Source organism: Hippocampus zosterae, chromosome 8, assembly GCF_025434085.1.
Source record: "Hippocampus zosterae strain Florida chromosome 8, ASM2543408v3, whole genome shotgun sequence".
Classification (NCBI taxonomy): domain Eukaryota; kingdom Metazoa; phylum Chordata; class Actinopteri; order Syngnathiformes; family Syngnathidae; genus Hippocampus; species Hippocampus zosterae.
This window is the reverse complement of record NC_067458.1, coordinates 7,833,048-7,845,514: the sequence shown is the minus strand read 5'-3', so window position 1 is coordinate 7,845,514 and position 12,467 is coordinate 7,833,048. Positions and strand designations below refer to the sequence as shown.

The 12,467-nt window shown below is 40.1% G+C and overlaps 1 protein-coding gene across 4 annotated transcripts in view; it reads left to right on the top strand.

Moving 5' to 3' along the window:
- The window catches only part of sgip1a (SH3GL interacting endocytic adaptor 1a), a 42,732-nt gene that overhangs the window by 9,574 nt on the left and 20,691 nt on the right, over positions 1–12,467 (top strand). For 3 of the 4 annotated variants that reach the window (XM_052073377.1, XM_052073380.1, XM_052073379.1), the window contains 6 exons: positions 3,627–3,690; positions 3,987–4,011; positions 4,880–4,942; positions 5,080–5,149; positions 5,620–5,786; positions 9,685–9,696. In XM_052073377.1, coding sequence (XP_051929337.1) covers positions 3,627–3,690; positions 3,987–4,011; positions 4,880–4,942; positions 5,080–5,149; positions 5,620–5,786; positions 9,685–9,696 — 401 coding nt within the window. The remainder of the gene's footprint in view (positions 1–3,626; positions 3,691–3,986; positions 4,012–4,879; positions 4,943–5,079; positions 5,150–5,619; positions 5,787–9,684; positions 9,697–12,467) is intronic. The other variant, XM_052073378.1, reaches the window with a different exon arrangement.

Here is a 12,467-nt window from a genome sequence, read left to right as displayed (position 1 = left end):
CAAATGAGGGTTTGGCATAAGTGGCACGATGATCGACTGGTTACCACGCCCATTGAGGTCAGGGGTTCAAATCCGGCCCCGGCCTTCCTATGTATGAAGTATGCATGTTCTCTCCATGCCTGGGTGGGTTTTCTCCGGGTACTCTTGTTTCCTCCCATATTCCAAATATATGCTTGCTCGGTTGATTGAACGCTTTAAATTGTCCAGAGGTGTGATTGTAGCATGCGTGGTTGTCTGTGTGTTCTGCAATTGGCTAGCAACTAGTTCAGGGTGTTACCCGCCTGTTGCCCAGAGACAAGTGGTATAGCCTCCAGCACGCCTGCGATCTTCGTGAGGATAAGTGGATCAGATAATGGATGGCTGGTTGTGGCATTTCCAAAAAGAGAATGTTTCCAGCTTTCCAGTATGATTATGCTAAGCTACTCATTACATCCTTATTACTTATTATGTCATTACCATACAAATTGCTAGATACAGGTAGATCCGACATTCCCCCTCAGAGGTGTGTGCCTGAGGATGGGAAACTAGGAGGTCAAAGTCACAAATTGCATCTGCGGATGGCAAGAACACAAAGGTCAAGCATTCCAGTACATTGTGCTGCCTGTGGTTGGTATGACGTGCCCGGAGGACCTCACCGGAGAGGTGTTGAGGCATCGTAACCAGCTGCCCTCAACACCGTATCTGACTCCTGTTGATGGCTCAACTCTGAATCCCTCCCAGATGACCAAGCCTGTCACCCTATCTCAAAGGGAAATCCCTGACGCCCTACAGACAAAATTCATGGGCTGGCTGATTAATCTGTCAGGTCCTACATTCATTTTCTTGTTCATATTCTCTGGTTCAATTTGTGTCATCTTCTCAAAGATACACTTGATAGGGATATTAGGTCTCTACTGTTTCTAGTTTTCTCATGAAATTAAGGGTATTTTGGACGTTAGAGTGGCAGCACACTCTAAAAAGCCATTTTTTTCTGTTACTACGAGAAATGGAACCCAGTACCAAAAACGGCCACAAAAACCTTACCCATAGTAGGATTTAAAAAAAAAGATCAATGTGACAAAACGTAGCAAGACACATTATTTCGGTCTTTTAAATACATTAAGTTTAGAGCTGATACTGGCTGTCAGTCTTTTGGTTCTTAATAAGTGCAGTGAATATATGTGTACTTCCTTTTTTGAGCCACGTTATCTGTGAAATTGAGAGAACTAAGAGAGACCACATTTTGGAAGTTGTTTCATCTGCTACCAGAGATAGAGGCAATTGTGATAGAAGTCTTTTATCAGCAAAATTAGGAGCTCCGCCACCCTTCAAATTTGCTATTTCATTTTGACCAATTTTGGGAAAGTATCTGCCAAACTAGGTTATACTGAAGATCCACGCCTGACATTTCAAATTTGGATGCTGTAAGTTACAGATATTGACTGTAGAAATGTTGAAGGCTACAAGTGAGGTCCTTTTCCAGATTTTGCTGTTTTGTCATGATTACTGCAATACAGTATTACATTCAGCCGCAGAATGCGACACAACTACCGTGGAGACAACGATGTAATTACCCAATTACAACACCATAACATGTATATTCAAGTTTGGAAATGTAGTTCGATATCTGCCTTAATTCATATTCTGTTTTTGAAAACCACTTTTACTGCTTCTCAATAGGAAACTACAAAATTACATTAGCACCTTTGCCTGCATCCTTCTGAGCGGAAGTTATTATGCCATTATACAATGTGTACATTACTCTCTGTTAAATTGCACATTGATTTACCACATTAGTTCAAATTAACTTTTGTGCAGTGAGATTTAGCTCTGCCCCTTGAAGTTGTTACTGAAAATCAGAGTATTATTTGATTGGTTTTCTTAACCGCCAATATTCTTCAGCTAAAGTCTTTCCCACAAACTCGGTCACAGTGAATCATTTGCCTTCCATCTCTTCCGACCCTTTGCATCTTCTACTTTAGCTCCAGCTATCTACAAGTCTTTCCTCACCACATTTCATAAATCTCCTGTTTAGTCTAATTTGTCTCCAACCTAGCAGCTCTCTTTCAGGCATTCTTCTATCGCTATATATCTTATCTCAACCCATTTTGTCTCTAAAACTATGCACTATATTAAAAGTGTTGTTTATTTGTCTGTAGGTTCAAATGCAATATCACCTTTTGACGAATTTGACAAGTCTTTATTACATGACTGGTGGTGAACTTGAGTGCAAGACAGATCAAGAACAGGACGTTGGCATTGTGTTACTTGGTGTATATGTCTGAGTGTGTGCTGCAGTACTTGATTGCTGTAGGGTAGCATTAGGTTCCTTCCATGCACACTCACTGTGTACATGCGTATGTGGAGTTGAGAGAATGCGTGAGGTGGGATCAGTTGGTCAGCTGATATTAGGTCGTTTTTAGTTGAGGACGAAGAGGAATGATAGTCCAAGTGGCAAAAAGGAGGGCACTGGGCTTTTGTCTGGGGTGAGAGTGTGCCTGGGGTATTGATGCCAATGCTTCTTAACAATATTGGGGGATACATTCAAGATATATTGAGATTTAAGTTTAAAAAAATGTGATGGAATATTATTTTGTAGTCCACGAATTTTGTTTGATTAAAATGGAACAGAGGACAATTGGCAAACATAATGCAATGAAATAACACGAGAATTGTGTTTTTTTTTAAATTGTGATTGTTGTGAGGGACAGTCTTTAGATATGTGGTGCTGTTTTTGCCAGCTAAAAACACTTTCAAATCTATTTAACCAAGGAAGACTGGAAGTGTGGTGCAAAATCTCAGAAGTGTAATCCATATCATTGTTTCATAGAAAGTTAAAGTGATAAAGTCACAGATTTGTTTGCATTATTATTGAAATCTGATACTAACTTCAGGCCGTATCTCACTGAGCAGCGAAGTGTGTGCGCGCACGTCGCAATGTTGTTTTTTCCGTCAGGGTTGTTCAAGCTGAAATAGGACTCCCAACTTGCACTTGGACTCTTCGCTATTTTTTGAGACTGGCAACTCGACTTAGAACTGTGACTTGACTCTGACTTTTCTTTTGGTCACTTGTGAACATAACTAGTTTGTATGGTTTGTGTGTGTGTGTGTGTGTGTGTGCGTGCGTGCGTGCGTGCGTATGCAGCTCAGGTGCTAGGTCATAAATTGCCCCACTCTCTCTCAGTCTCTCTCTCCCACCATACCTCATCTGAATTGTCGAGGGGTCCTCATGTGTGCTGTGTTTGCCAAGGTGTCTTTGTTTGTGGTGTGGGGGTTTTAAAGAGTGAGATTCTTTGGATTTGTATTCACATTTTGCTTAAACAACAATGTGGTGACTTTTGAAATTGGCTCTATTTTAAAAACGTACTTTAAAAACAGTCTAATTTTAATCTTCCATAATGTATTAATTCCACTTTCTTAAGCCATCTAAACTCTTTATTGCATTGATTCTTCTGATACTAATTGATTTTTTAATTCAAACAACCTTGAGCATCACAAGGATGTGATACCTGACCATGAACACATGCTATAAGTAGTTCTGAGAAAGTGTTTGCCTTCAGTGAAGTGCAAACTGTCAATAGTACCAATCATTAAATGTCAGTCTTAGCATACATCTACTCCACCCAATGCTTCTTCTTCCTTCCCAGGATTGAAAAAACGTACCAGGAAGGCCTTTGGGATACGGAAGAAAGAGAAAGACAATGACTCAACGTAAGTTGTCATCTTCGTTTCAGGTTGTACTTTGTGATCCCAAACCAGATGATGTTTGTTGAAGTATGTATGTAGTGTAGTAGTGTATTATGTGTCCACAAAAGAAATGTTGGACCAATAAAAATATCAGTAATGTTAGGTTCCTTCCGAAATAGATTCTATTTTTTCTTTCAAATGACACAGGAAAAGTTTGTCTTAATATGGTCTGTGACTTTGCTTTTGTGTTACTATGTTATTTAAAGTATGTTTGAGACAAACTAAATTGTCTTTCTTCTCTCATCTTTCATTTCCTATAGGGGGTCCCCAGACAGAGAGGGGGGTGTAAGTACACTTACATTTAGTACACATGAAAGTACATCCATCAATGCTTTTATTTAGAAATTGCGGTTGTGACATGATGTCATAAAACTGTAGCTTTTTTGTTGTTATTGTTGGTTTGTTTTGAGAAACGTTTGAATGTTGGTGTTGGTGTATAGTAGTTACTTGAGTTGGCATTAAAATACATGTATTCACTTTTTTTGTTTTGTCCTTTTTACTTGCCAGGATCCTGAAGAGGTTGAATCGGTACTGAATTCAGTGAATTTGTAGTTCTCAAAAGTAGACGAGCCTGTAGAGTAGAGCAGAATACTGCATGGATTTTTAAAGGCCATATCTCACAGAGTGGCAATGCTTTATAAGTGTTTGCGCAAGAGCGAGTGTTCTTTTTTCCGTCAGGTTTCATTCAAGGTCGGTTCACAAACTGTTTTTCTTGTCTCGGAAGACATTTCGAACATGTCCAAAATTTGATGGTGATAAGAAAAACTCTGCCAATGTCTGTCGAATGTCTTTGCAACCTTGAATGAACCCTGAAGAAAATCCATCATTCGCCACACATGCAAACACTCACAAAGCTTCGTCTCTCAGTGACATACAGGCTTTAGTTTTGAATATCTTCGCCATTAAAAAACTCTGCGGTAGCAAATAACGCATTATTGTTGCTATTGCTGATGCTGTTGTTAGTCCAAAATTAGAAATTTCACTGCGATGTGGTTTATTTTCATTCTAGCAATACAACATAGAAACAATTAGTTTTCCCCTAAATATTGCTGAGGCAACGTTAGCATTCATCAAATATCACTCGTGAGGAATGATTACATACTTGTAGCTTCATTGTCTGATGAGGCCTGTGATTTTTTTCTTCCCTTCTCAGTCTCAGAGGAGGACCAATGGCGCCACAAATGGATTCTACGGAGAAATTGACTGGGAAAGATATGTAAGAACCCTGTTTAGCAAATTTGACATGTGGGAACCTAATGTATAGCCAGATTAATTTAAAAGTACTCAGAAGTGCCAACAATATAATTTATAGTTCCCAGTAATGGAGCTTTCCATTGATTCATTGTGTTTCAGAATTCTCCTGAGGTAGATGAAGAGGGTTATAGCATCAGACCTGAAGATGAGGCAGACCAGGCAAATATCCTCAAACAATGCTTTTTCTTTGTGGATGAATAACATTCACCCACCTGTTTAGTCCATGCAGTTTGCAGGTGTCTATTTGTCCATGAAATAGCTTTGGGACGAGTGCAATGTTTTCCACCACATATGCGCATCACAGTGCCCGTACTAATTCCATGCACATGTCCCATTGCCTTTAGCAATGCATACCAAAACAATTGTGAATCTGCTGCTCTAACATTTCACAAAGGTGATCACATTCTGCACAGGAATTTGTATGATACCCTTTTTTTTTTGTCAAGCAGACCAGAAAATTGTTCTACTCTCTACTAATTACACCGCTTTACTTTTCATTCAAAAATACATCATGAAGATCGACAAATTCCATGAGGGATGGAGAGCGAGTTAAAAAGACAATATTGATTTTCGTTTTTTGATCGTTGAACAGATACAAGATTTGAACACTTTTCCTTGACACTTCTCTCCCACATATCCCCAAGTCCCATTTCTTCTCTTCTGATGAGTCGGAAGAGGAGGAAGACCACAGGAAAAAGTTCAAAATTAAAATTAAGCCCCTCCCAGCTGATCAAGTTGTGGCAGTGCCCTCGGTGGAAGAGCTCAAAGCCTCCATAGGCAACATTGCTCTTTCCCCTTCGCCTCTGGTGAGTAACTTGCCCAACATTTTGATTCTCATAAACAGTGTACCAGCCCTCATAATGAGCATTACTCCTGTTCTTCACATTTTCACCCGCTTTAATCCCGCTCTATTGTGCTAGGCACGGGCAACTGGTGGGCTGTATGCATCCCAGACACTTTCTCAATGTGGCCCGTGGGGCAAGAAATGGCATGTGAATGATGTCCAACTTGTAACAATTCAAATCAGACGGTAGTAATCAAATCGTAGATAGTGGTGCAATGATTGACAAGGTTTTCAGTTGCCATCCCATTGCTGGTCAGCATTGTGGGATGGAGTTGTACCCTCTGTGGAGGGGGGGGGGTGTCAATGTGTGTCAGCCGTGTGGCAAAAGCTGATTGATCAGACAGGGTAGCATTGTGTGGATGTCAGTGTGTGTAAATAATAATGATACATAGTTGGTGTTTATTTTGGTTTTACATTTTGTAGAGGTTGTGATTATTGAAGTTGTCCATCTCTAATGCAAACAATGAAAAAATATTATTTATAGATATCTACGTGGTGCGCAGGTTCTCATGCGTGCTGAAAATATTATTAAATTAAATATTAAATATTGATATTAAATATTGCCCTTCCACTCATGAACACAAAACTGTTTCCTTCTGTCACTCCACCCTCACAGCAGAGAACAGAGAACAAATTCCCTAGTGACAACGCATTATTTCTCCTAGATGAGCTGGTGACTTTTTCATTTGTAGACAGCCTCTTGAGCAGCTTAAAAAACTAAATTGAAGTCTAAGAGCCCAAAATCTCTCGAAGAGAATCTCTACAAGACACCTGCTCATGTAAACCATGCAAATTATAAATCTGTAAATACTAGCAAAGGCAAACAATAATTGTCAAGAGTGTCTGCATTTTTAGACATCTCCATTCCTTTTCTAGAAATGAAGAAACCATGACTTGTACAGTATTCTTTTTCCTCCACAGAAAACCTGGCCTTCTGTAACGCTAGTGGCTGCACAGTTTAAGACCAAGAACCTTTGGACACATAAGACACAATATAATGTACTTCTACCTTAATTTAGTGCATATGCTGAGGCATCATTTTTTTTTATTCTTCAAGATGTGGATTCACTTGTAACTATTTACAGTTCAATGAAGGCCATATACTGTAAATGCTTCATTGTGAATCAATTTGAGTGCTATGAGCAGGTAGAATGCAAATCCCGTGTCCCGAAATAAGTTTAGAACACTTCCTTTCTTCTAAATATTGTAGTCTTAATTTAGATGTGACGTTCACCCAACATTGATAGAGATCCCAGTGACCTCACCACTCTCCCATTTATGTAGCATCTGTCACACAAAGCATTTCCGCCACACCAACACCCATCTGGTGATGACGCGCTGCTAAAACAGCACAGTGCAAAAAGTATTTGCTTAGTTGATGAGGGCCAACATTAAGAGTCGGAGTTGGGACACGAGTGTCCTCCCACTATAAAGCAGTAAGGGGTAGCTTGGGTAGCCACCCTGAATAATTCAGTAAGCAAAGTGGGCACACAGAACGTGTGCGTCAGTCAGCTGTTTTAGGTTGCCAATCGTCACATGAGCTCATGATCTCAATAATTCATGTGGGCCTCTGGGTTCAACCAATATGACGTCGCTATGTTGAACAGATCATGTGTGAAAGGCTTTTTATGCTGACAGTCATTGTGGGCATTTGTGCAGGAGGCACCTGTCGTGGCATGAGGAGCGAAAGTAAGCTATACATTCGGCTCAAGTTTTGCTACATTTACGTCTTTTAAAGCAGGCGCCCCCAACCTTTTTTGCCTCACGGACCAGTTTATGTCAGACAATATTTTCAGGGACCGGCATTTAAGGTGTGGCTGAAATAATACAACAAAATAATATGATGTGAGCTGCATGAAAACTGTGGCGTTTTCGAAATATAACAATAAACACATGGACCGTATAATCTGGCCGCAACACTCTGATCGCGATAGTAATATTTAATGCATTCAAAATACGATACAATGAAAATTCAAAGTGCATGAAAATGATGACTCACCACAGCCCCAAGCTTGATTTTCTGCAACCAGACGGTCCCCTCTCGTGGTAATAGGAGACAATGACACCTCAAGTGTGTGCTTTATGTCCAGTCTACGTCGTAATTTTGTTTAAGTCGCCGTTACTGCAGAAAACCCCCGCCTCACACGGGTAGCATGTCGGAAATAGCAACATTGCTATTGTGGCGATCTCAGAATATTCAGACATAACTTTAATCCAGTTGTCTCGAACGTCCTTTTAAGGCCGTCGTCATTTGCGATCTCCAGCAGTTTTTTAACTAATTTTTTTAAGTCTTTTTTTTTTTTTTTTTTGCGTAATCGTTCACGTGACGCAGAAGCGTGGTTTGACGCGTGTCAAGTGTGACGGAGACGGATGTAATGGAGAATCCGGTAATTTTTCAAAATAAAACATCTTTCGTATTCCGAAATAAGTAAAACGGAATTAAGGCAAGTTCTTTCAGTGTGGCCCAGTACCAAATGCCTTGCGGACCGGTACCGGTCCGCGGACCGGCGGTTGGGACCCCTGTTTTAAAGCAGCATATTTCCATCTACAAAGAAAGCACATAGAGAAGGAGAACCCAACCAATCGATAGCGGCCTACTGGTAGAACGTGGAGTGCTCCCAAGTCCACCATAAGGGGTGCAGGGGGAGGAAGAAAAAGGTTTTTGTGTGTATGTGTATTATTACTGTTATTATTATTGTTTTATTTTAGATTTTGTTAGCATACACTACAGTTTGCACATTCTGTCACTCTCCTGCCCACAAAGTTGTATTTATTTTTAAAATTAGAAAGCAGGTCAACTCTGTATGTTTAAAAAAAAACATACAAAGTTATTTATTTATTTTGTGCATGCAAATACTTTGTTTTTCCACTTTCTTCCCTTCAAAATGTTGCTGCCGTAAATTGTGAATTCCTCCATTGTGAGCCAAATAAAGGTTTTCTTATCTGATCTTAAATTGGGCTGCAAAGCATTACTTCTGGGCCACGAGGAGAAGCCGGGCCAAAGAAATCAATGGATAAGTCATCCAACCTCAGTTACCCAGTGGAGCTAACAGGTCAGAGTGTCGGCATTCCCTGTTGACATTGTGAGAATGACAATGATGGGTTGTGAGAAATGGAGTTGCGCTGCGTCACAGCATCCAATGGAATTCATCATTTCCATCATGCCCCTCCCCCTGTTGCATCACTGTAATCACTCATGGCTCACTGCACAACTGGAACACACACACACACACAAGAGGGAGAGGTAGTGAGAGGGGAAAAATGGTGAATGCCAGCATGGCGTGACACATAAAGACGGGTGAGATTTCAATGTAAAGTAAAGAGATAAATGCAATAGCGAGCATCATCGAAGGAAAACATATTAGATGGCAAAAATAGTGTTGGGTCTAAATAGGCTTTCATGAGATGAGAATACTAAAATAGAGAGAGGAGAAAGCTTTGCAAATTCCTGTCACTATTCTCTCACCTCGTCAACACTCTTGAAATACTTTTCCAGGTTTTGAAGTATTCATGGGGATAAGTGCGCACAAAAATATAAAAAAAATCAAAAATGTGGATAAAGAAACACTTAGCTACTTCATATTTATTTATTTGAACCAATTGAGGTGTTTGTTTTATGTTCCAGCCGTTTTCGACTGCATGTATCATGCTGAACTAAAAAAAAAAAAAAGAAGAAGAATAAAAGTCCTGGAGAGTTGAGGCTAAGATCTTATTTATTGCCCTGTGATACTCATCCCCACATGGAACCTGCCTTACCAAATTGCTGCAGTTGTCTTCCTCTGATTTACCTGATGTCCGTGTTACTGATTTGTTACTCTCTGACCAGGTATCTCTTCTCTCTTCCTTTTTGCTGGTCACAGAGACGTAGCCCGGTAAGTGTCCTTTGCCTCCATCGCTCCTTGGTCAAGCTATAAACACAGTACGCCACATGGCTCCGCGTGCCTAACAAACACAAGAGAATGCACACGGATGGGATCAGTGGCTGAAGTGATGCATTGAAACGCTCATTGTAGAACATATGGATAAAAGGTGTACAATGATTAAGAAGAATGTACACAGGATACTTATGCTGTACATATAGATTCTCTCAGTGCATGTGTTCTTGTTTTCCACTATGAACAGCTTCATGCTTGCTCCCAGTACTGGGAAAAAAACATTGAAATTCCTACAGCTGCACTCTTTGAAGTTTTACCTCAGTCACCGCCCATCGTGGACTTCTCATATCCTCTGGTTTGCTCCCAGGCTTTTCCCTCTCACTCTTTTTCCTCTTTTGCTCTCTCTGCCCCCCATTGGTGTGCTCATGGAGACTTCATACATGCATGCACATTGCATAAGTGACACACAGCAGTAATACCCCTTCCCTGTCGCCTCTCTAACAAAATACTGTATTTTTCCATCATTTCAAACGTTGTTTTCTCAGTCGTCGTTTTTCTCAAAGCTAGCATTGAAATGCTCCCAATCTACTGAAACATATGGGGGGTTCTAAAATGGCCTAAATTTTATGACGTCACCGGCTGATAATTCTCAGGCATTGCAGCAATAATAAAAAAGGTTTTGATTCCGTAATCTTCGATTTTTACGTCAATCGCTTTGTTTTCACTTGGACAGACGTATGCATGCCACATTGTTGGGTTGAGGTCATTCCAATTGTGCAACTTTTAGGTGGCGCCAGAGGATCGCAAATGATTTTGCCTTTTTGCAGGAGGCTTCAAACCAATGCATTTTACATGAACACGTCCGGTCGGGATTATTAGTAGGACTTGGTTGGGACCTCCAGACACATTTTTTTTTTCCTTTTGCAAAAAATAAAGAATAAAAAATCCCAAAGAACTAATAAAAACTATATATGTATGGATAGCACAGATGCCTCTGAACATTTTGAGTGTTTGAAAAAAAAAGAATGTTTGTATAACACAAAGTACATCATTTCAAAAATTGTAAAATGCGTAATGTGGGTTTTTTTCATTTCTTTTAAGATATACTATTACATCCCATTGTTTGATTGCGTGCTATAATTGGTTCAGGGATCGGTATAGTTAGAAAAATACTTGATCACTAATTCCAAAACATTTTTACACTCAATGATCTCTGCTTTGTGATATTTTCCCCCCAACTTTTAGTCAGCTATGAATTGAGAATTTTAATCTTTATATTGCCGGTAGTCCAAGAAAACAATTGTATTCAAAATCTGTCATCATTTTTGTCTAGTTTTACACATGACAATCATTTTACCCTTTGACATGCTATTTAAATCAAATGTCATTGTGATGTGGTGTTGAAGGCAAGCAATTTATATCATAAATACATTGGGATGTAAATTCCTTGAGCAGTGGACAACCCCAGACATTTAAAACCAAGACAATTTTACTTACTTTACCTTTATACCCCATTTAGGCTATTTCATGTGTGAAAATGTAGGTTAAAATTGTTTTGAATCACGTGTGGCATATTATTTTATTTTATCTAGATCAGTGGTTGATTTACCAGTGGTACTGAACGCAACCAGTTCATATGCACATTCAACGAACCCTTCCTTTAGTGAAAAATAAAAATATGATTCAAGAAGTGTTCCTTCAGAGTTGGCCCGGTGGTTCAGTGGTTAGGGCGTACCAATTCCAGCTCTAGCCTCCCTGTGAGTTGCATGTTCTGCGCGCGCTTGTGTGCGTTTTTTTCCGGGTACCCCGGTTTCCTCCCACATTCCAAAAACATGCATGGCAGGCTGATTGAACACTCAAAATTGTCCCTGAGTGTGAGTGTGAGCCCGGATGGTTGCTCGTCTCTGTGTGCCCTGCGATTGGCTGGCAACCGGTTCAGGGTGTCCCCGGCCAACTCCCCAAAGACAGCTGCGAAAGTGTCCAGCGACCCATGTCAGGATAAGTGGATCGGAAAAATGAGTGAATGAATGGAAAGTGTTCTTTCAGTTTTGAATTGCTCAACTTGGCATGACAAATCATGCATCTAAGACACTGACTTTCATCACTTTCCATGATGCATGAGAATCCATGTTGTAAATATTCGTCCGACCATTTTTTTTTCTCCACATAGCATGTTTTAAATAATATCTTAAAAAAAAAATCACGACGTACTATCACGACAGTCTCTCGTTGACGACCGAGCGAACAATATTCCTACAGCACTGATTGGACAAGCAACGTAATGTGATCATATGCCGTGGGCGTGTCATAACTAATTGACATGTTGAGTCGGGTGTGTCTTAACCTCCAAGGCAAAGGCTCCGTCGAACCCCTGAGACTGATTCACCGAATCCCTGGGGTTTGATCTTACCCAGGTTAAGAACCACTGCTCTAGATGCATTAGTTTTTTAGTTTTAGTTTTTAGTTTGCATGCATGTGTAGCTGCCCAGGTAATTGTTTTTAACTATAGTTTGCTTGCAGCTCCTAGATTATTTGCATAAACTAATGCCTCCTTAATCCATAGTAGACCCTACAGAATGTTGGTGTTACATACAACAAACATGTTAGCCTGTGTGTGCTAATGCTAGCGTCCACAGACGATTGTCCCCATATCAGAAATGAAATCGGGCATCATCCGCAACGAGCTTCCTTTTTAGATGCTCGTTTATCACCGCCGAGCTGCCTTGAATGGGAGGTTTGTATCGTATTACGTATTTTGGTAAAATTCA